Source organism: Manis javanica, chromosome 10 (genome assembly GCF_040802235.1).
Source record: "Manis javanica isolate MJ-LG chromosome 10, MJ_LKY, whole genome shotgun sequence".
Classification (NCBI taxonomy): Eukaryota; Metazoa; Chordata; class Mammalia; order Pholidota; family Manidae; genus Manis; species Manis javanica.
In genome coordinates, this window is record NC_133165.1 from 81,577,998 (window position 1) to 81,603,101 (window position 25,104).

Consider the following 25,104-nt stretch of genomic DNA (forward strand, 5'->3'; position numbering starts at 1 on the left):
CCAGAGCTTCCAGTGTCTCCACCCCTACCCAACTGGGGAAGGTTCCACCCTTCTAGCAAGTGGTTCACCATAGACCAATTCCCCACTAGGGGCTCCCCAGTTGGAAGCCCCATAGATAGGGGGCCCTTCCGTGAAGCTGTACCCTCCACCACTGCAGCCACTAGGGCCTCCCCACCATGCACGGAGGGGATTCCAGGTCTCTTTCCATCATCTCCAGGGGCAACCCACCTAAGAATTGTACCCATGAAGACAGATTTCAGGTTTTGAGCTTCTGTGAACTACCATCGGATGAAACTATGGGGGAGAAATGTTTTCCTATCCCAGGCAAACTACCTGAAACTGAAATCAGTCAAAGGGAAAAATAAAGTGGAAGAAGAAGAGATAAAGCTGCTTATTGCTTACAAGCAGGTGTCCACTTCTGCTTGCCTGTGTCTCTTGTGACCCAGCTCCAAAAAGGGACCCCAGCCAACCACTCTGGCCTCTGCATACCCTCACTTGCCCTTGTATTTCATATTGATATGGAGATGGACTACTTTTCTCTACCCTTTGGAACCACCGATTGATATGGGGAAGAACTAAGGCCAGGTGAGAGATTCTGGAAATATTGCAATTTTATCCACACAATATTATCAATAAATCATAATAGATTTTTATATTTAGTGTGTGTTCATATTTCCCTGGCTCACATAAAGACATTTTGTTTTTTATTTTTGTTTCTCTTGCAAGTAAGGTATTTGGATCAACATCTAACACATCACATTTAGTTGTTATGTTACAACATTTGAAAATTTCCCTCTGGGCCTTTCTTTTTTTTTTCATTCTTTAATTCAGGGAGAAATTAGGTCATTTGTGTTATATGACATCCTTGGTTAAACTGACTGTTTTCTTATGGTAACACTTAACTTGTTTCTCCATCACCCCATTTCTTCTCACATGTTATATTAAATTATCAGTTAGATTTATATTAGTATTTTTAGCAAGATTGTAGATAGGTGAGGCTGTATGTTTTCCATAGCACCACATCATGAGCCTTAATGTCCATTTGACATGCTTTTTACAATGCTTAGATTGATCAGTGTGTTCAGGTCTCGGCAGCCTCACATCTCTATTATGAATATTTACAAATGGTGTTTAGCACATACTAATGCATTGTCGAGGTTCATTCTTCTGTTAATTGGTTGAAAGCATTTTTTCATTTGTATTACTGTGAATTCATGTCTTATTTGATAAACTATCTGATTCCAAGGGAGGATATAGGGCATCAACATTCCCTCCTTTAGCCATGTTCTGGGGTAGAAATTTGATGTCCTAAGAACTTCCACTGATGATCAGTTTCCTTTTAAAAGCTACATACACATTGATTTTTTAATGTATTTTATTTTTTTGAACCTGTTAGAGTAATCATTACATTTGAATGCTCCAAGTGTCCCTTTTTATGTCAGCAGGTAGGATTAAAATTGGGTCTTATTTCCTTATAGGACATTTTTACTATCTTTTTTCCTTCTGTTGCAATAAGATGTTACAGGTTTAGTTATTTTTTTATTGTAGTATAGTTGATATACAATCTTATATTGGATTCAAACATACAGCAGAGTGGTTCATATTAACAGTTACCCTATTATTAAATCTTCACCTCTTCTATTGTTGTTACTGTCTATCAACATAGGAAGATGTTACAGAATCATCACCTATATTCTCCATGCTGTACTATTATCCCTGTAACCAGTTTACATTATGACTGAGAACTTTTGTGCCCCTCTATCCCCCTCACCCTCCCTGCCCAAACTAGTCCCCCGTAGTGACCACCAGTCTCTTCTCAGTGTCTTTGAGTCTCCTGCTATCATGGTCCTTATGCTTTGTTTTGGTTTTATATTCCACAGACAAGTGGAATCATATGGTTTTCATCTTTCTCCACCAGGCTTATATCACTGAGCATTATTACATCCTCTAGATCCATCCTTGTTATTGCAAATGGCGGGATATCTTTTTTTTGAAGCCGAATGATATTCCATTGTTTATGAGTATGACATCTTCTTTATTCATTCATCTATTGTTGGGCACTTATGTGCTCCAATATTTGGGCTATTGTAAATAATGATGTGATAAACATAGGCGTGCATATATATTTTTGAATCAGGGATTTTTGTTTTCTTCAAATAAATTCCTAGAAGTAGAATTACTATTATACAATAAAGGAGACAGGAATATACAATGGGGAAATGACAGCTTCTTCAATAACTGGTGTTAGTAAAACTGGACAGCTACATGCAAGACAATGAAACTGGATTATTATCTAACTCCCTAAAAAAAGTAAACAAAATGGATAAAAGACCTGAATTTAAGATATGAAACTGTAAACCTCTTAGAGGAAAACAGTCAAATCTCTTGAACAACAGGTATGTGACATTTTTTCCTGTACAAATGTCCTCAGGCAAAGGTAACAAAATAAAAAATGAATAAGTGGAACTATATCAAACTAAAAATCTTCTGTACAGCAAAGGATACCATCAACAGAACAAAAATACAACATACAGTATGGGAGAATATATTCTTAAATGATTAACCTGATAAGGGGTTATCATCCAAAATGTATAAAGAACACACATGCCTCAACACCATAAAATCAAATAATCCAATTAAAAAGTGGGCAGATCACCTGCGCAGACACTTTTCCGAAGAAGAAATACAAATGGCCAACAGGCACATGAAAAGATGCTCCACACTGCTAATTATCAGGGAAATGCAAATCCAAACCGCAATGAGCTATCACCTGCACCAGTCAGAATGTCCACTGTCCAAAAGACAAGAAATACCAAGTGCTGGGTGAGGATGAGGAGAAAAGGGAACCCTGCTACACTGTTGGTAGGAATGTCAATTGGTACAAACGCTGAGCAAAGCAGTATGAAGTTTTAGTTTCTTTGCCTTAACCTGGAAAGAACTCTCTCCATGAAGCTCCGGTTCCTCTCAGTGGGAAATAATATTTAGAGACTGCATCTTGTTTGCCAAATTGCTTACAGTATAACATGGATAATGGGCCAGGGCAGCTAGGTATAAATACACTGAAATTTAGAATTTTGATTTTAACAAGCATTGTACAATATTTATAGATTATTGAAGGAAAAATTTTGTAACTTATCTTTGTTATTGATGAAGATTTTGGGTTATAGTGTAGAATATATTTTCAACTCATGTCACCATATATACTTTCATTTTTATTCTATTGGCAGAGTCAAATTTGTCTATTTCACACATTAGGTTTCCAAGAGCTTGAACAAAATCAATCTGGTAAATACTGTTTCCTATCTCAGATATTCCTATATGCCAAGTCAAAATTCCAAAGAAATATACAGAGGTTTATGTTTTGAAATAAAAAACAAGTGGGGAGGGGTGGGGGTAAAAAAAAAAAAGAAAAAAAACCAATTGGGGGAAAAATTCCAATATTTCCACAATCTCTTGCCTAGCCTTAGTCCTCCATGTCAGTAGACGTTTCCAAGGGATGGAGAGAAGTAGTCCATCTCCATATCAATAGGTGATTCCAAAGGGGAACAAGGGTTTGTGTGGACCAGAGAGGTTGGGGTGGCTCCACTTTTGGAGCTGGGGTCATGAGAGACACAGGCAAACAGAAGTGGATGATGGCTTGTAAGCAATAAACAGGTTTCTCCCTCTTTATTTCTCCCTTTGACTGATTTTGGCTTCAAAGGTAATTTGCCCCAGGCTCGGAAACATATGTCCCCTCCCTCCCCTGGCCCCCTGGGAAGTTACAGCAAGTAATTTTGTATTTTATATAAGCTAATTTTCTACTGGATTTTAGAGGAAATTCCAGTACATTATCTCTTGCAGAGACTCTGAATTTGACCTCTGGTATTCATTTGACATTTCCTTCAATAAAGGGTAAACATCACCATTCATGTTAGGGAATTTGCATTAATGTATTCAGAATTTCTTACCACATTAAAATCAACTTGGTTAACAAAAATGATGATATCCTGCTGACTACACTGATCTTTCTGAGGTTAGCCTGGATTGTTATCATTACCAGTAATATCACCAAAGGCTCAATTGATGAGAATAAAATATTATTGGGAAGGAAAAATGTTCTTCTACCTTCAATGTTTCTTCTGACTGGCCTAAGAATCAAATTGACATGATATATGTTTATAGGAGACAATCAAATTTAATTACATATATGTGAAGAATCCAGACAGACATGAGATTTCAAGACAGGGAATAAAATGAGGTATATATGCCATCCTGAACTAAGGAGAAGAGTGGTAAGGGTCTGGGACTTCAAAGGAGAGGAAAGTAATTCACAGGAAGATGAGAGCAGATGTTTGGTAAACAAGTGTTTGTTGGGCAATGGAAAACAATGTGACATGGAGAGGAATTTTAACAGACAGATTTTGCTAAATTCCTCCCTGTCTACTAGGCCTATCGTAATGTAAGCTATCTCTGGTAATAGCTATCTTCCTGGAGTGGGTTTTTCTGTCCAAATTCTTTTAGGCAGTTAGGAGGAAGAAGAAAGTTTGTATTTGAGTCTTTTGCACCTCGATGCTTTTCAGATCCAAATAATCTTCCTGTCACAATGATACATCTTGAGGCAACCTGCCCTTGGTCCCTACACTTTCAGATAGTCATTTTTGTCCTAAAAATATTATTCTAGCTACAATCATTCCATTTATATGCCAAGGTCTAGAATGGCATCTGGTGTGCAAGCTCATACAGAGCCTTGTTGAAACATGTTTCATCCACTATGATCTATGAAAACTATCACATCTAAAATTGTATATTTCTGAAATTTATAAAGGAGCAGATCTGTAATATATAATTTTAGCCCTAAAAATATTATTCTAGCTACAATCATTCCATTTATATGCCAAGGTCTAGAATGGCATCTGGTGTGCAAGCTCATACAGAGCCTTGTTGAAACATGTTTCATCCACTATGATCTATGAAAACTATCACATCTAAAATTGTATATTTCTGAAATTTATAAAGGAGCAGATCTGTAATATATAATTTTAGCCAGAAATAATAACATGGAAGGAGGCCCCAAATCAGCTGAAATTACTAATATAGTCTGCAAATTTGTAGAATCAGACAAAGTAAATCAAGGTAGGGCAATATTTTACTCATTTTTTTAGAATTTTCTCATTTGTTTGACCAAATGAAAGTTTCTGGACCATGTCCTTAAATGCCTGTTTCACTTGCTGGTTCCTTAAGGTGTAAATGAAAGGATTCAATAAGGGGGCAACTGAGGTATTGAGCACAGCTACTCCTTTGCTTAAAGTCACTCTATCATTTGCTGATGGTTTTATGTACATGAAGATACAGCTACCATAAGAGATGGAAACTACAATCATGTGGGAAGAACAGGTAGAAAAGGCTTTGGTCCTTTGCTGAATAGAAGGGAATTTGAGAATTGTTTTGATGATGTAGCCATAAGAGAGAATCACTAACATCAGTGTGACCATTAGTGTGACAATAGCCAAGAGAAAACACATTAGCTCTAGGAAATGTGTATCAGAACAAGAGATCTGCAGGATGGGAGATGAATCACAAATAAAATGATCAATGACATTGGAAGCACAGAATTCCAACTTGAGTCCCAAGATCATTGGAGGAAAGATAATCAGGAATCCAGTTACCCAGGAGCTGAATACAAGTTGGTAGCAAACTCTGTTGCTCACGATGGTGGTATAATGCAGGGGTTTACATATAGCCACATAGCGGTCATAGGACATGGCAGCCAGAAGGTAAAATTCAGTTACTCCCAAAAAGATGAAAAAAAATAACTGAGTCATACAACTCATATAGGAAATAGTCCTGTCTTTTGTTACAAGGCTCACCAGAAATCTTGGAATACAAACAGTTGTGAATGAGATTTCTAAAAGGGAAAAATTCCTTAGGAAGAAATACATTGGTGTCTTAAGGTGGGAATCCAGAAGAGTAAGAATAATGATGGTTAAGTTTCCTGTGACGCTAAATATGTAGGTAAAAAATAGAAAGAGGAAAACTACAATTTGCAACTCAGGGTTATCTGTCAGACCCAAAAGAATGAACTTTGTCTGCATTGAATGGTTTCTCATTTCTCTCTTATGAATTTTATCAAAGCTAGACAAAAAAAGTAAAAAAAAAAATAGTAAGGATTAACTATTGTAGTCATTAAGAAATAACAAAGAGTGAGAGAGAAGCTAACATACATTGATCACCAACAATGTGCCAGGCACTATGTGTGGAGATTCACATAAATATCCTTATTAACATCTGCAGCAACCCTCTTTGAGAAGAACGTTACTCTCTCCACTTTCATGAGAAGGAAATCTAGACTCAGATTGAAGTTTTCTGGAATATGTACCTAAACCCCAGCTTTGTAACAAAAAGTTGATGAATCTTTAATAAATATAAATGCCCAGGACACTCAAACAACTGTTTGAATAACTTTGGTGAAATCTAGCCATTTATTTTTATACAAAGTTTACAAGTTCATAGACAAATGGGGAAATAACTTTGTTTGTAATTCAGTTGGGTCCTGAACTCCAAGTCATATAAATTCCACACTTGTGCTGTTTTTAATTTTATCTTTTTAACTTTATCATACTGAATATCCACTAAAAAGTCCTAGCCTTGAGACATGGATAGACTTCAGAATGTTTATGAATTCACTTAAATTATCCTATGGTAATTATGTGTGAAGAGGGCATGCAATTTCCTTCTAAAGAAGGAGCATATAACACACAATATGTGCAGAACTCAGTACAACCCAGGCCAATTGGGTGGCAAGTTAGAGAATTGCAAATGGAACCTGAAAGATATAGACTGTAGTCCTAATATCATAGAGCTAAAAGGAGTTTCATAGATCATCTGTCCAATCTTGTACCTAAAGGTAAAATCCTTTTACAAAATTAAAGAAGGTATCTATTTATTCAGGTTACTTTTAAAGTTGCAGTTATAATAACTGATAGCTTTAACGAATAAGAAAATCTTTAAAACATAAATATAAATAAAAGTGAGAAATCCTTTGTAATTGAAAAAACATACACACTCTTGCAACCACATTTTAAATAGGGGTTTTCAACTCCTTACACATTTTTGAAATCAGCTACATTGCTTATAAGACCTATATGAGGACTTTTTCTTTTTTTCCTTCTTCCTCTTCTTTTCTGTCTCCTTCCTCAGAATGTTTTATGAACTAGATTGTAGATCAATTGGACTATTTCCTTATTGAGTTTATCATTAATACTTTCCCTAAAAGACAAAAAGAAAGGAAGAAAAACCCACAAATAAGCCAAAGAATACATATTCTCTCCTTTAGAATTATCATTCTTGGGAATGAAGAATTTTCTACAAAGAAAATTAAAAATCAAATGGATATGAGACATGTTAACAGGAGAAAAAAAAACCTGAAGTTAAATTATGTACAATTTTTTAATAAAGAACAAAAAATGTATGCTAACAGACCCACATTTATTTTTAGTTTTTCTGTAATAAGGAAGCCAAAAGTAGATAAACCTATGTTCAGTAAGTAAGGTTTTATTATTTTAGCTTATGATCTAGTTATTCAATGAATTTAACTTACCTCACCATTTAGCTTGACAAAACTTTAGGGGCAGTTTACCAAAAAAAACCTGAGGAGCTGTTCATAAGTATCTACACTATGAAATGTAATTGTTGTAAAAAGTTTTCTATAAACTCTTCCTCCACTTACGTCTATCTAAATCATTTGCTCCCGGTTATGTTAGACTGCCCATGAAAACTTCATGAGACATCAGGTAAGGTCAGCCATTATCCCAGGACGTTTTTTTAAAAACCATTTTCTAACAGATAATGCCAACTTATTTCACTTGAAGTAAACTGAGACATAATAGACATTTTCATTTTAATGCTGATAATCCTTAAGAGGTTTATTATAATTAAGCAACAACCTTAAATTAGTTTTAATATCAAATATTATCCCAGATCCCATGAACTCGAAAAACATTTGGGTTAGTTTCTTTCAGAACTTCTGAGAGAGTTTTAGAATGCCCAATTTTTACAAGTACTTATCTTTAAATGAAGTCAGTTGAATTGTTACAAATTAATTTTAGGAAAACCAATGAGAGAGAAGAAAATTTCACATTTACAGTATACACACACACACACACACACACACACACACACACACACACACACACACACAGAAAAGTACAGACACATGCAAACTAATATCTGTGGAGATTTTTTTTGCCCCGTTCCTAAAATCTCTGTGTCCTTCTCTGCCTCCCCTTTAATTTTCTCAGATGAGAAACTGTTTCTAAGGCTTTGAATTTCAAAGACTGACTCTTATGTCCTAGAGTAGATGGGGGAAGAAAATCTATATTACAAAGGCACAGAGAAACTATGCAAGTTTTTGTTTTTTAAAAAAGAATTTTATGGTAGTTATTTTAATTTTCTTTATTGTCTTAACTACAGGACAATTTTATTCCAATGTCCTGATCTTTTATTATATCTATATTATATATACAGGCCCTTTGGAATGATGGGGAGGTCTAGAGATTAGTAAAAATAGGTGTGCATTAAATTGGTTCTAGAGCTCAAACCTCTACCCTGTGGAGATTAGGTTTGCAAAATAGGACAGCTCTTTTAAAATCTTCAAAGAATTGTTTTTCCATCTATGTAACAAAGGCTGACACCTCCATTCATGTTGAAATGTTATTATTTCCCTCTGTGTACCTTTAACTAAGGGGAGAAAACTTATAAAACATTTCTGTCAGTCTCTATCAATGTGAACTTGACACTGATTTTTTTTTCATAAAGTTATTATATCCTTCTAAACATCTTGTCAGGTTTCAAGTAAATATGCTGGAACAGTAAACATTTCTGATAGTATCAAATAACCCCGCGGACCCAAGAGGCATCCTCAAAGAGAGTGCAAACTATTTAGAAGATCTAGAGTGACTCCCAAAGATCACCAAGGAACAAACCACCACTTGCATGGCCCAGGCAGGCAGAAAGCCAAGTCAAGGTCTTAGGATGCAAATGAGACAAGTCAGAGAGAAACAGTTATTCCCAGAAGAGAAAGGATCAATAAGCAGTGGGTTTGGATTTGCAAGGGAAGGGGCATCATGAAACGCGGTTTCCCTCCTCTGCTGTTCCCTGGATATTGTCACCAGTTTATCATTTATAGGAGGGACTAACAGAAAGTTAAGTTATCAGTTTCCTCTGGGAGGGGCTTGTGAATGGTCACTAATACTTAGAACACCTCTACAAATTTGAGGGGATCTCCTGAAAATTCAGGTAAAAAAATTTAAAAGAGCTTCTGCTGTCCATGGGGCATAAAAAATTATGTTTTTGTTGGGTAGTTTAGAATAAATCTGCAAAGGACATTGCATAACAATGGCTGAAATTGGCAGAGCAAATACAGAGCCCAGGAAGGTGGAAGCAAAGCAAGCCCAACCTCTGGAGCTTTGGTTAAATTCCTTCTCTTGCTTTCAGCGTTTACATGTGTGACCTGTATTCTTTGGGCGTAGATTTAGGTTGGAGTATTCTTTATAAATATATTGGGAAAGGAAGTGAAAACATGTAAATGGGCCAGATTTTAAAAAGGTAAATTTATGTTTGATATGGAAATTACTTTGTGTTCTAAGCCTAATTTCTGTTCCTTTACCTTGTCAAGGGAATTCCTAAGGCTAGCTGTTACAATACAACAATAGAAAGCTCTCTAAAAAGATTCTGTCTTTCAACTATAGCAAATTCAAAGGATCCATCTTCTGGCCATTTATGAGTAAGATTTTAATGGGAGCTCAAACCTATAGACCTTTAATGAAAAGACCTGGAGGCGACTTTCCAGATTTAAAACATGCACACAAGAAATGTCTCTGGAGGGCATAGATGAAGCAGCCTCCACGATCCAAATGTTCACTCCCACAGTCAGAGAAAGCAAAGGTGTTTGTACCACATGTGGTAAGGATAGTGTAGTGTAAATGGTGTCTCCATTCTCCCATAAAAATGTGAGATGACTCTAGTCACTGACCCAGGGATCTGTGACACCAGGCAGACTCTCCTGGAAGGGGACTTTTCCAGCACTTCGAAGCAATGAAGCTTGGCATGACAGAGTCCCTGGGACTGGGACCTCTTATGATAAACTGTTCTGAGAGCTGGAACAGTTGGAGCCTTCTGATCTATAGCTTCTCAGACTCTCCTCCAGATGCATGCCAGTAAGTGCATCCTCTGGGCCACAGAGACTAGAGATAATGCTTTCACCAGTCACAAAGCAAACCTCCCAGGACATAGCAAGACAAAATGTGACCTTCACCCAGTTTCTTCATACATCCAGTTATTTCAACAGTTTTAGCTAAGCCTTGGACTCTCAGAAGCCAAACTAATACCTAGGATGGTGTGTCACAGGGTTGGGATCATGCAATGTTTTACTGTTGCACCTCATTGCACAGAAGTTTTCCTGAAGTCAATCTAACCCATTCCATGACTGACTTATCCTATCATGAGAGTCTTTGAGTTAGGTGGTTGCTCTGACAGCTCGTTAGCGCTCGACCTGTGCCCACCAGTTTTGTGGATTTGCTTTCCAAGTGTCCTTTAGCTATAGCCTTTACCCCACATACACATTTAATAATGAAAGAAAAGACACACACACACTAAGAAAACAAAGATCATCTCTGGGAGGAAACAGTCAGCATATCCAAGTGTACTCAACCAAATTTACAAAGACTCACCAAGCCTGAGGAGCTAGTTCCAGCAACATTTTCTCCTGCTAATTTAAATTTAGAAAGTGAGAAAAGGGACTCTCACCATTCTTGTTCTATCAGACCCCCACAGATAGAGATTCTGGGGGGCTAACATGGTAAGAAATCTTACCTTCTGCTGGCTGTCCATCAGATATCCCAGAATCTCTCAACTGCAGCAGCCTTGAAGCAAGCAGAGTTCAGCAAGATATCCTGCCAAGTACACTGCCTGTAGGGGAGAAAGCATTTTCTGTGGGTTCTGGGGCTTTGCAGGAAAGGAAGACAATTCACGGGCATAGGAATGAGTGAATGTCTGGTACCAAACACAGGTTTGCGGGAAGAAACAAGGGGACATGGAGAGGAATTTTCACAAATACACTTTGCTAAATTCCTCCTGGTCTACCATGCCCAGTTTATATTATAATGTAGCTATCTGTGGTCATAGCTGTATTCCTGGAGCAGCTGCTCCATCTAAAATCTTTTTATGCAGTTGGGGCAGTTCGCAGGGATGGAGGTCAGTGTCTTTCTGAGTCTTTTGGGTTTTGACTGCTTTTAGCTCTGACATAATCTTTATGCCAAAGTGGCACGTAGTGGGATGGCCTGCCTGTGGTCCCTACATCTTTATCAGCAACACTGGACTGCTGGTGAGAATTCTCTTTCCCAGGATGGTCAGCCTTTTGACTGTCTTTTAAAATCTATTATATATACCTAACATTTTTTACCGCTTTATGTTTTATTTCTTTTTCTTAGTTCCGTGTCAAAATTTATGCCTCCCCAGAATAATTATGTATTACTCCTGTAATAGTATCTTCCCACTTTGATTTTAAAATGTAAAATTTTACTTAGTCCAGAGGGTTTTTCTGACTATTAGAGTCATTTCCAGAATAAGTGGGAAACGGTAATTCATGATACCTTCTGTTTAAAGCTGCTTTCTGTTTATTGGATGCAATGTGTTCTTTTTCACATCTGTTCTTTGCAATCAGCATCCTCACAACTTTTTCTTTGTAACTAGTAAATGGAAAAATATCTCTCTAGGAAGATGTAATCAGGCAATAAGAATTTGATAAGTAAAATGTGGCAAAATAATGGCCATATAGTAGAAATTTTTTTCTTTCTAGAGATTTCATTAGTCTTCTTTTCTGAACTTACACATTGCTGTATTAAATTTATATAATTAATAAAAAGGCAATGGACAGGTTAATGTGCATGTTTGAATAGGTACCCTTTATACAATTTATATTACTATACCAGAAAAAAATTAAAACAATTAATCAAAAAGAAAAATAAATCAAACTACTTATAAATATCTGCTTTTTTTCCACAAAATTCTCTTAGTTTACAATTAAAAATAAAAGTTCCAAACTCTAAAGCACTTACCTTAGTTCCTATATTTTCCTGTATGGTGTAAAAAGGGAGAAAAAAGAACTACTAATGGATTATGGATGTTGAAGTCTAGATAATATTATTCCATCAAGAAATGGAAAGAAAAATGACTTTTAAGTTCCCACTTCATGTAAAAAGATGGAATGTATGCTGTGCTTCTGTAAATTTACCACCTTCCACCTCACCCTTATACGTAAGTTTAAACCTAGGTCAATGTTCTGGACTTGGTTCCTACAAACTACTCTATTGATTTTATCCCCAATAAGGTAACTTCTCTAGCTTTTACTGTGACTATTTACAAATGATCTCACATCATACAGTGAAATACATTATTTTTTTATTTACATTTGGAAATGGAAATGGAAAAAAATCCAGAAATATCCGATAAAATTGTTATTATCATATCCCCCAACTAGGGGGATATTTCACCATTAATTGCACATGCTAAAAATGTGAGTGTTCTTTTATCATTTAATAACTATGTACTCAAGAGATTCTACTGAGAAGGGAAAAGAAACAAAACTAGACAAAAGAAAACTTTCCCATGAGATTAATGCTCAGGGGGCACTAATGATATACAACGAAACCAACTTGTATGGCATATTGCAATAGAATGTGGATGGTCAGTACACACAAGGACGTGTGAATTTATTAAATATCTAAAAGGGGACAAGAGCAATAGGTGGGTCATGATCATCATCATTATGTTATTCAATATTCAACTTTAACATTTCAAGTTAGAGGTATAATAGCCCATTATATTTACCATATTTAGGAAATTATTTCACTCAAAAAATCCTTGTTGAGATGGTTGGAAAGTTACTCATTTTACTGGGTGTTGTGGCATGTGCCAAGGTAATTGATGTGGGGTTAGGTTGCCTGAGTAAATGAAGTCCAACATAAGGAGAGCAGACCCAAAGGAAACATTACTGATTGAAATGAGACATGAGGCTGAGTGATGGTACGAGAACTCTACCAAAGAGTATAAAATACAGGACACTTCTTGTGGCATCAGAAACTAAAGACGACAGATATTAGTAACTATAAGGCATTTCTCTCAAATATGTTAAAAATAAAAATGTTAGAAGAACAAATGTCTTAACCCTTGACTTGCAACATATGAAAGAAAGAGAAAATCTGTGATGTGGAACAGAAATGCGCCATAATCCTGCTTACAAACCGGAGTAGAGAGTGGCAAAGGCTGGGTATTTACATGGACAACGAGGTCACCAAGAGGCCCGGAATAGAAGGAGGTCCAGGGAACTAGCAGAGCTGTCTTTCATAAAGATGGCATTCTTCCAGGCAAATAGGCATTGCTTCTGATAATTCCTAATATGATAAACTATGAAATAAAACTATCACATGAATATCTGTAGCTCTGAATTACTCCTGATGGTAGGATTTGTGTAATGATCAAGGAAAGATTTGCTAAATACAAACTTCAAGTTTTCCCATTAACTGAGTCTGGATGATTTAAATGTGTACTAAAACAACTCTAAAATAAGACATCTTATTAAGTATTTTAATAATGAATAACCTAGCCCTTCTGTGGACAACATGAGAATAAAAGGAAATATTAATTGTGTCATAGTTGAAAAGAAAGGAAATATCTGAGAAGAGTAAATATTATTTTATGAAATTGAATTATTATAAAAAATAAGAAAACATTAAGAAGTGAATAATTTGTAGTCAAAGGATAGAAGAACATGGCAGCTATGAAATAAAAGCAGGGCAAGTAAAGGGAAAGTATGAACTTTCTAATAATAGCACATAAGTGGAAGCTTAGTTTCTTTTTTTGTTGTCTTTGAAAAATCAGCATGTATTTCATTTTAGAAAATCTAAATGAAAGACTGTCTAGTTCCTCTCCTCTGAACAAATTTCAATGTCCAAGGAGAAGGGAGGAGGATAGAATGAGGAGGTAAGTGAATTTATTTGTTCTTTGTTAAGTTTTATTCTAACCTAGGTTATTTATATATAACTGACATACACAATTGTGTAAGTTTAGCTGTAAAACATGTTGATTTGATACACTTATGTATTGTAAAATGATAACCACAATAGCATTAGCTAACACCTGTATCAAGTCACACAACTGCCATTTCTTGTTTTGTGATGAAATTACTTAAAATCTACTCTTTTAGTAACTTTCTAGTATATAATACAGTATTATTAATTATGATCATCATGCTATACATCTGATCTCCAGAAATTATTTGTCTCATAACCAGAAGTTTATACCATTTGACCAACATCTTCCTTTTTCTCCCAAGGCCCAGCCCCTCCTAATCACCACTCCACTCTGTTTCTATGAGTTTGGCTTTTTAGATTCCACGTATAGGTGATATCATAAGGTATTTGTCTCTGTCTCATTTAGCTCACTTAGCATAATTCCTTCAAAGTACATCTACATTTTCCTAAATGGAGGATTTCCTTTTTTGTCACATAAATATTCTGTTTATATATGTCACATTTCCCTACTGTGCACCTGTAGCTGGACACTAAGGATATTCTTGTATCTTGACTTCTGTGAATAATGCTGCACTTAACATGGGAGTGCAGATCTCTCTCCAGGATCCTGATTTCATTTTCTTTGCATACACGTATATCCGGAAGTGAGTTCACTGAGTTTCCTTCTGCTTAGTTCAGTCTATTTTTGAAAGTTTTTGTTGAATTCTTCAATTTGGTTATTGCGATTTTCAGCTCTAGGAGTTTTTCATGATGGTTTCTTTTTCTTGACTGACTCATTTAGTCCATGAGACCCAAAAGAAACATTACCGAGTGAAAAGTAATATGAGGTAAGTGATGGTATATTCTGAGGTTAAGGATGGTGGATAAGAAGAAACTAAGAGGAAGCTGGATTCTAGACGGTTGTTAGTCTACACCTAGACTTCTGCCTAATTGTGTTGTCTGCTAAATGCAGCTGACCATAACCCTGACTGATACTCTTACCTCTCTCTGTGTGTGGGCTGTAACTGAAATATCTCCATCTGTGGAAGAAATGCCCTGCATGAATGGCTTAGGTTTCCAGATTTGTCTGTGTTTATCCATATGCATATTACGTATATCTCAGAGTCTCATTCTTTGCAAAAAGTCCCCTTACCTTGACATAGGATTCTTGACTGGGTTGCAAATTTAATTGGTGCTGAAGCTACAGTGATTTAAAGAGTTCCTTTACAATTGCTAGAAAGTTATTCTGACTTTCCTCTTGTGTTTTCAATTTGTCTTTTTCTCTGTGTCTTCAAGGCCATACATACACAGCCATAGCACCCCACATTATTTTTATTTTTTAATATTTTCATTAAACTTTTTATTTGAGTTCATTGTAGATTCATATGTAGTTGTAAAAAATAGAGACACACGTACCCTTCACCCAGTTTCCTCCAATGGTAACATCTTGCAAAAGTATAATATTGTATCAGAGCTGGTATACTGACATTCATATATTCAAGACAGAGACCATTTCCATCACCACAAAGATCCCTCATGTTATCCTTTCATAGCCACGCCCACTTCCCTCCTGCTCCTGTCTTTTCCTTAACTTCTGTCAACCATTAATCTGGTCTTCATTTCTTCAAATTTGTCATTTCAACAATGATATAAAGATGGAATTATACAGTTTGTAGACTTTTGATAATGGCTTTATTTTTATTTAGTATAATTCTTTGGATATTCATCCCAGTTGCATGCATCAGCAATTTTAATGTTGAGTAGCATGACATGGTATGGATTTACTACAGGCTGCTTAATCATGCATCTGTTGAAGAATTTCTGGGTTGTATCACTTTTTGGCTATTATAAATAAAGTTGTTATTAGTATTCATGTACATGTTTTTGTATGAACATAACTTTTCATTTAAATGGGATATAACGTCCAGAAGTACAATTGTTGGGTTGTGTAGTATACATATGGCAGTTTATAAAATGTTTTCATAGTAGTTGTGTCATTTTACATTGTCACCCACAATATGTTAGTGTTTCAGTTTATTCACATCCTTGATGGCCTTTAATATAATAATTATTTTTTATTTTAGCCATGCTGATAATTGTATAGTGATAATTATTGTGATTTTAATTTGCATTTTTTAAAAGCTAATGATGTTGACCATCATTTCATGTATTTATTTGCCATCAGTACAGATATCCTCTTTCATAGAAGATCCTTCATGTCTTTTGCTCATTTTAAAATTGTGTTGCTATGTTTATACTGTTGAATTTGAGCTCTTTATATACTTTATATACTAGTCCTTTGTCTGATCTATGGTTTGCACATTTTCTCCTAGTTGATTGCATGTCTTTTTAACCTCTTAACAGAGTAGATGTTTTTAACCTTACCTGTTTAATAGAATTAAAAAGTTCCATAATTTTAATGAACTCTAAATTTTTCATCTTTCCTTTTTTAGATTATGTTTTGGGTTTTGAGTATAAAATAGTTTACCTTACCCTAGAAACGATTGATACTCTCTTTTTATATAAGTTTTTTAAAGTGTTATGCCTTAAATAATGATCTTTCATGTTCAGTTCATTTTTATGTAAGGTGTGAAGTTGAGGTTCTCTTTTCTTTGGCTTATGGATGTGCACTTGCATTGACTGAAAGGCTATCCTCTCCACTGAATTGCTTTTAGTCTTTATCAAAAATTGGTGGGCATGTTTTCATGCATATACTTCTGGGTTCTCTCTTCTGTTCTACTGATCATGTATGTATGATCATGTATGATCGTAATATATATCAATCCTCTATGACTAGCACAAAATTTATAATAGAGTCACCAAAGAATAAGTCTTAAAGTCTCATAGACAAACTCTTACTACTTTTCCTGCTATTGCAAAATTGTTTCACTTATTTAGATTATTTTACTTCTTCATGCAAATTTTAGATTAATTTTGTCACATATGTAAAAATACTTGCTGGGATTTTGATATAAATCACATTGAAGTTAAATAATCCATTCATTACATAAGAGGATGAGCAGCATATGCTAATATAAACAGACTGAAAACACATCATTGGATAAAATTCAACACTTTATCAAAAATTCTTGATAACCATGGAATAGAGGGAATTTATTTAATTTGATACATAACTCCTAAAAAGTAAAAATGAACCCCATAGCAAGTATCATATTTGGTGCTGAAGTATTGAAATCTCTCCCTCTGAAACCAGAAAAAAATGCTTATTATTTATATTCAACATTGTTTTCATATTTCTGGCTGGTTTAAAGAGGCCAAAGAAAGAAAAAAAGCATAAATCAGTTGAAAAAAGGAAAGATACTTGATCATAGATGATAGGTTATGGATGTAGGAAACCCAAGTGAAATTTAGGAAAACATTAAAATTAAGCATTGATTTTAGTTAAGTCAATGTGGTTGTATAGAAATATAAATTGTATATTTGTTCTTGTAGCAAAGAATTAAGAAATGAAAATAAAATAGAGTGATATAATTTACAGTGACATAAAAAATATGAAATACTTAGGAAAAAATCTATTGAAAAATGTCCCAAAGTGATGCATACAAAATATCCTGCAGCTTTTATATCCCCCTTTATTATAAGAAATTAAATGACTTAAATAGATGGAGGCTATACCATGCTCATATATTGAAAAGTTCAATATTAAAACAATGTCGGTTCTCTCCAAATTTATCTATTGAGTCAATGCAATGCAATAAAACTTTGGCATTTTAATTTAAGGACATTTCATAAGCAAATTCTGAATTTAGATGGAAATGCAAAGGATAAAACATAACTAAGACAATCTTGAAGAATAACGAAGTTGGCAAAAAAAGCTACAAATATGAAGATTTACTATAAAAATGCAATAATGAAAATGTCATACTGGTACAAGAAAAATTAAATAGAATGGAATTGGCCAGTGAAATAGAATAGAAATTCCAGTAAGAGATACAGACTTATTAGATCACCTGAATGACGACAAATTCGCAGCTGCAAGGGGGAATGGAAAGATCCACTAAATAAAGGCATCCATTCGATATTCCTATGGGAAGAGTGAAATGCAATTTAATTCCTACATTACACCTCAGAATATAGTGTAAGTTTACCCAAGTGGTTGTACTGATTTACTCTTTCACTGGCAGCTTATGAAGCACATTGGCAAACAACTGGCAGATTTGTTAGTATTGCCTATTTTAGCCAGCCTTGTGTACCGAGATCCGGGAATGAATGAAAGCATTCTGGTAGTTCCCAACATGTCCATCCTGAATTTTAGACATTTGGGATCTAGAGAAAAGATTACTAGATGGGCTCCGTTGGATCCACTGCAAGATGATTGGACAGGATTCTATCACCTGGCCTCCAAACACAAGCTCTGTCTGCAGGTGTGTCCTGAGGTGTCAGAGTTAGTTCCAACAGAACTGGAAGGTCAGTTTCAACAGATCTGGAATGAGGTTGAGAGTTCCTTTTGCCCAGGACTAGAATTATTCTGGTATGTGACTGCATGTCTGTCTGAGGAGAGTTTGACTGAAAAACTGTTGTCTCTATTTTCTGTGGCATTATTGGGTCGTTCACTTGAAGACACGACCTCTCCTTCAACGATGGGCTTGAAAGCAAGAAACTGGCTCAGGTATGAAAACCGGGTATGGGAGTGTGATTTCTATTAGGGTGGCTTCCCCCAGCCTTCTTCTTGAAACTTCTTGATTCTATAGACCATATAATAAACTCTTTTGCTGTCCATTTCAGTCCTACCCTATTAGATGCTGCCACAGACCTCTGAGGGTCAGTGACACAGGTTTTGCATTCCCTGGTAAATGAAAATTAGGAAAATGGTGTCCACCTCGCCCTTGACTGAAAAAGGAAAAATTGCTCTTCAATAAATAATGCCGTATCTCCGTAACCAAAATCCCTGGCCTACAAAGAAGAGCCACGAAGCTCCCAATGATGTTGTTGTTGCCTCTCCTAGAACATTGCATATTTATTTTTTGATGGAATTTCCAGTGGCTTCTCCAGCTGGTGTGATCTCTCGTTTTAGTTAGAAAATCCAGCTCAATGTTCCTAATGCTTTGATGCCTTTGCACCACTCATAAACACTGTGTAAAGATGTTTTGGCAACTCCACCCCATTTGCTATAAGCATCAATGTGTCCAAGCTTCAGGGACCCAGACTAGCAGTACTTCAGGGTCTTCCCAGGTGGTTTTGCCAGGATGGTACATCCTGAGGCACTCAAGAATTGGCCTGTATGAATAATTTCCCCATGATTCAGCATTTTATTTAACTCTCACTGAAGTCTATCATCCTCCAATCCATTCTTATGCATTATCTTGATATCTGCAGTATGTATTGGCTATTTTGGTGAATAATTATTTTCCTTCTAAAGAAGGGAAAATACTCCCTAGGAAAGCCATGTAGGGATTTAGTCCTTGGTGTTATTACTTGCCTTTAATCAAGGTGAGGACAGATTTTAAGGAAAATAAGTATCATCTTCCAAGGCATATGCCTCTGGTAAGTACTTTACACCTCCTCCAAGTAGGAGGAGGCTGCTGCATCTAGGAAGGAAGGGTGGACCACTTCTTCAGGTCAGAGTGCAGGGCATCCTAAGGGTTCAAGGTTCTCACGCAGTCACTCACTGTCTCCATCCTACTGCGGAAGCTCAGGACAAGAGTAAGACACATGCCTGAGAGTTCTTGTAATTGACAAGGGAGAAGGGACCTCTATATATTAATTCATCTCAGTCATTGGATGAGTGCTGCTTTTTGAGGGGTCTTGATTTTAAGTACTTCTGGCCTGCCTCACAGATGGGCACAATAGGCCTCTGTGGCCAGAAAATAAGACCCTGGTCTTCTGAGCCTCCTGGTAGTTAGAAGTTAGGAAGTCAGGCAGGTGTACACCACAGCAGGAAGGGGGAGATGGTATGGACAGGGTGCTGCAGCATCTCCTACGGGCTTCGTCTAACTGCGAATGTTCTAGGAGTGTGTGTGTTTGTGCCCTCAGGAGCAGGACACATAATGTAAGCTACAGTGATACTCCGCCAGAAATTCCACTCACTGACTTTTAAACTATATCATTTGTACATTAATTAGGGCAGGAATGCAGCTGACTCCTAAGGGAGTTTATCTAGGAAAAGTTCCCAGGATCTTTTCCAGAAACCACTGATATGTATTTTATTCTAATATATGGAAATATATACATATACATGTAGAAATATATAAATGCATGCATATTTAAATTTATCCATAGCCTCCATTTTATATATATTCCTATATAAATGTATAAAAATATACACACATACACATTTACAGTACAAACCCTATGTGAGGAGATGAAATAAATTTGAGAGTTTAAGCAAGTGGAATGCTCAGTTTCTTTTTTCCATAATTTCCTAGTCCCTTTCTCCGGACATAATGAAAGACCTCCACACTTTGTTTATACATTGTTATTACACAAGCATAATAACGATTTTTCCTCAGTGTGCTTTTATATTAAAAAGAGGAATAGGGAATCTTTCATAAACTTTTAAGGGTTTGTTGGAAAAGCATGACTTGAATAAGTAGAGCAGCTGAGTCACATGTCTTGGGGTTTAAACGAAGCCTCAGTTAGTTCATTTTTAAAAACTAAGATGAAATTAATATCTACCTACACAATCATTGTGCATATGAAAAAAAGCTACCGATTTAAAGTGCTTAGTCCAAGAAAAAGCATAGAAAAACTACACAAAATATGTCAGCTGTTAATATTGGGATGCCTTTCAGCTCTTCTGAGGAGGATTAGGAGACTAGGTAAAAGGGTCCCCAGAACAAAAAATGCAGGAGACCTAGAACCATGCTTGTTGATTTAATCACGGTCCGAGCTGAGCATCTGGGCCCACAGAGGCACAGTTTCTCACTGAAGGATGGCCCCGACTCCTGCAACGCTTTCAGAGAAGCATCGAGCCCCTCTGTGGCTCATGGTAGGTCAGGGGTTACCTGCAAGCTTTTAGAAAACTGAAAATTAAATTAAGAGCAGCAGAGAAAATTGTTGAGTTATAAAAAGTGCTACTTTGTTCCAATCGGGAACTCAGAAATCTGTCAAAATAGGGTTTTCAACAAAGGAGGCCAGTGAGGAAATGTGGGGAGGTTTGGAAAAAGGGTCCAAGTTTACGGACAATTTTAAGTCAAGGGAATTTTACAATGAATGTATCAAAAAGGATAGGAGAAATGATAATGGAGCTCTTGGCTCAACAGCTGTGAGAGTGTTCTTCCTCTATAGGTAGAAATTATCTGAGAACACGGACAGCTTTCTTCTCCCCATCACCTGTCCTGTGTACTTGATTGCAGAGTCTTGTTCTGGGAAGCAGCATTGTCCTGATATTCATAAACACTTCTTTATAATGTACTCATAGTTCATTGAATTTTTCTTATTGTTTGTTCTGTGTGACTAGGTTCATTTTCATTTCAGTCTCTGTTAATTTGGCAATCTAAAAAACAAATTACACATTTTATTTTGTTGTGCTTACAGTATATATTTAAACAAAATTGGTATAATTTTAGCCATGCAACTTATACATTAATATGATGTCTTGCATTGGCTGAGGTTTCAATGTGTTTCTGTTTGTTTGATTTTTTTAAATTTCTTCATGAGTACATCAAGTTTTCTTTTATTTGCTGTTGCCGCTTGCTTACTTAAGCTACAATTTGGATTTGAAGATTCAATACTTTCTTCAGGTTTGTGGATGCTTTTTGCACTACCAATAATCACATTAATGCCTCAATTGCCATTTTATCTTTTTTATTTTCTTTTTCTTTTTTTAAATTAAGTTATCAATAATATACAATCTCATCAAAGTTTCACATGAACAACACTGTGGTTTCAACATTCACCCATATTATGAAGTCCCCTGCACCCGCATTACAGTCACAGACCGTCAGCATAGTAAGATGCTATAGAGTCATTACTTGATTTATCTGTGCTGCACTGCCTTCTCTGCAACCTAGTTATATTGTGAATGCTAATTATAATGCCCCTTAATCCCATTATCCCTTCTTCCCTACCTGCCCTCCCCAAACCTTTCCCTTTGGTAACCACTAGTCCCTTCTTGGAATATGTGAGTCTGCTGCTGTTTTGTTCCTTCGGTTTTCGCTTTGTTGTTATATTCCACAAATGAGTGAAACCATTTGGTACCTGTCTTTCTCTGCCTGGCCTATTTCACTGAGCATAATACCCTCTAGCTGCATCCATGTTGTTGCAAATGGTGGGATTTGTTTTCTTCTTATGGCTGAATAATATTCCATTGTGTATATGTACCACCTCTTCTTTATACATTCATCTACTCATGGACACTTAGGTTGCTTCCATATCTTGGCTACTGCAAATAGTGCTGTGATAAGCATAGGGGTGCATATGTCTTTTTGAATTAGGGATCTTGTTTTCTTCGGGTCTATTCCTAGGAGTGGAATTCCTGAATCAAATGGTAGTTCGACATTTATTTTTTTGAGGAACCACCAGATGGCTTTCCACAATGGTTGAACGAATTTACATTCCCACCAACAGTGTAGGAGGGTTCCCCTTTCTCCACATTATCACTAGCATTTGTTATTTGTTGTTTTTTGTATGTTGGCCATCTTAACAGGTGTGAGGTGATATCTCATTGTGCTATTAATTTGCATTTCCCAGATGATTAGTGATGTGGAGCACCTTTTCATGTGCCTGTAAGCCACCTGAATTTCTTCTTTGGAGAAGTGTCTATTCAGATCCTCTGCCTATTTTTTAATTGGGTTATTTGTTTTTTGGGTGTCAAGGCATGTGACCTCTTTATATATTTTGGATGTTAACCTCTTACTGGATATGTCATTTACGAATATATTCTCCCATACTGTAGGATACCTTTTTGTTCTGCAGATGGTGTGCTTTGCTGTACAGAAGCTTTTTAGTTTGATATAGTCCCACTTGTTCATTTTTGCTTTTGTATCCCTGGCCTGAAGAGATGTGTTCAGTAAAAAATTGCTCGTATTCAAGAGAGTTTTGCCTGTTTTCTTCTAAGAGTTTTATGGTTTCATGACTTATATTCAGGTTTTTGATCCATATCAAATTTACTTTTCTGTCCACAATTAGACAGTAATCCAGGTTCACTCTCTTACATGTAGCTGTCCAGTTTTGCCAACACCAGTTGTTGAAGAGGCTGTCATTTCCCCACTGTATATCTGTGGCTTCTTCATCATATACGAATTGGCCATAGATGTGTGTGTTTATACCTGTTCTCTCTATTCTATTTCATTGACCTATAGGTCTGTTCTTGTGCCAATATCAAGTTGTGTTGATTACTATGGCTTTTTAGTACAGCTTGAAGTTGGGGAGTATAACCCCCTAGCTTTTGGCTGAATAAAATTCCATTGTGTATATGTACCACCTCTTCTTTATCCATTCATTTACTGATGAGCACTTACATTGCTTCCATAACTTGGCTATTGTAAATAGTACTGCAATAAACATAGGGGTGCATGTGTCTTTTTGAATCTGAGAACTTGGGTTTTTTTGGGGGTAAATTCCTAGGAGCAGAATTCCCAGGACAAATAGTATTTCTAGTTTTAGTTTTTTGAGCAATCTCTATATTGCTTTTCACAATGGTTGAACTAACTTACTATTTGTTCTAGTTTTTTGAAGAATGATGCTGGTATTTTGATAGGAATTGCATTGAATCTGTCGATTGCTTTAGACAGGATGGCCATTTTGACAATATTAATTCTTCCTATCCATGAGCATGGGATGTATTTCCATTTATTGGTACCTTCTTTAATTTCTCTCATTAGTGTCTTGTAGTTTCAGAAGTCTTTCACATCCCTCTAGTCCTAGGTATTTTATTATTTTTGTTCAAATTGCAAATGGAATTGTTTTCCTGATTTCTCTTTCAGCCAGTTCATAGTGAGTACATAGAAATGCAACAGATTTTTGTGTATTAATTTTGTATCCTGCAACTTTGCTGAATTCAGCTATTCTAGTAGTTTTTGTGTAGATTCTTTGGGATTTTTATGTGCAATATGATGTCATCAGCAAACTGACAGTTTAATTTTTACTTACCAATCTGGATGCCTTTTATTTCTGTATGCTGTTTGATTGCCGTGGTGAGGACCTCCAGTTCTATGTTGAATAAAATTGGTGAGAGTGGGCATCCCTGTCTTGTCCCCGTTCTTAGAGGTAAAGCTTTTGGCTTTTACTATTAGGTATGATGTTGGCTGTGGGTTTGTCATATATGGCCTTTATTATGTTGAGGTTCCTGCCTTTTATACCCATTTTGTTGAGAGTTTTTAACATGAACAGATGTTGAATTTTGTCAAATGCTTTTTCAGCATCTATGGAGATGATCATGTGATTTTTGTCCTTTTTCTTGATGTGGTGGATGATGCTGATGGATTTTAAAATGCTGTACCATCCCTGAAATAAATCCCACATGAGCAAGATGGATGATCTTTTTGATGTATTTTTTTTTATGGTTTGGGGGACAATTTTTATTTTTTGATAGGGCATCTCTCATATGTATTGATCAAATGTTTGTTAACAACAATAAAATTCTGTATAGGGGACTCAATGCTCAATGCACAATCATTAATCCACCCCAAGCCGAATTCTCGTCAGTCTCCAATCTTCTGAAGCATAACGAAAAAGTTCTAACATGGTGAATAAGTTCTTACATGGTGAACAGTACAAGGGCAGTCATCACAAAAACTTGCAGTTTTGATCACTCACTATGAACTATAAACAATCAGGTCAAATATGAATATTCATTTGATTTTTTATATTTGATTTATATGTGGATCCCACATTTCTCTCTTTATTATTATTATTATTATTTTTTTAATAAAATGCTGAAGTGGTAGGTAGATGCAAGATAAATGTAGAGAACATAGTTTAGTGTTGTAAGAGAGCAAATATAGATGATCAGGTGTGTCCCTGTAGACTATGTGTTAATCCAAGCTAGACAAGGGCAATAAAACATCCACGGATGCAGAAGATTTCTCTCAAAACAGGGGGAGTGAGGTTCTAAGCCTCACCTCTGTTGATCCCCAATTTCTCACCTGATGGCCCC

At 36.0% G+C, this 25,104-nt stretch overlaps 1 protein-coding gene and 1 long non-coding RNA gene across 3 annotated transcripts in view; one reads left to right on the forward strand and one right to left on the reverse strand.

Annotated features, from left to right (window-relative positions):
• The window catches only part of LOC118966879 (uncharacterized), a 112,712-nt gene that overhangs the window by 48,542 nt on the left and 39,066 nt on the right, over positions 1–25,104 (forward strand). The window lies entirely within an intron of this gene.
• LOC140843765 (olfactory receptor 6C70-like) lies at positions 4,884–8,095 on the reverse strand. Its single transcript, XM_073214190.1, has one exon. It carries the CDS (start codon positions 6,084–6,086, stop codon positions 5,130–5,132), a length of 957 nt encoding a protein of 318 aa, XP_073070291.1. The 5' UTR covers positions 6,087–8,095; the 3' UTR covers positions 4,884–5,129.

Bases quoted from the DNA above. Each gene is read 5' to 3' on its own strand.
- LOC140843765 (XM_073214190.1), bottom strand. From the start codon at position 6,086: ATGAGAAACCATTCAATGCAGACAAAGTTCATTCTTTTGGGTCTGACA.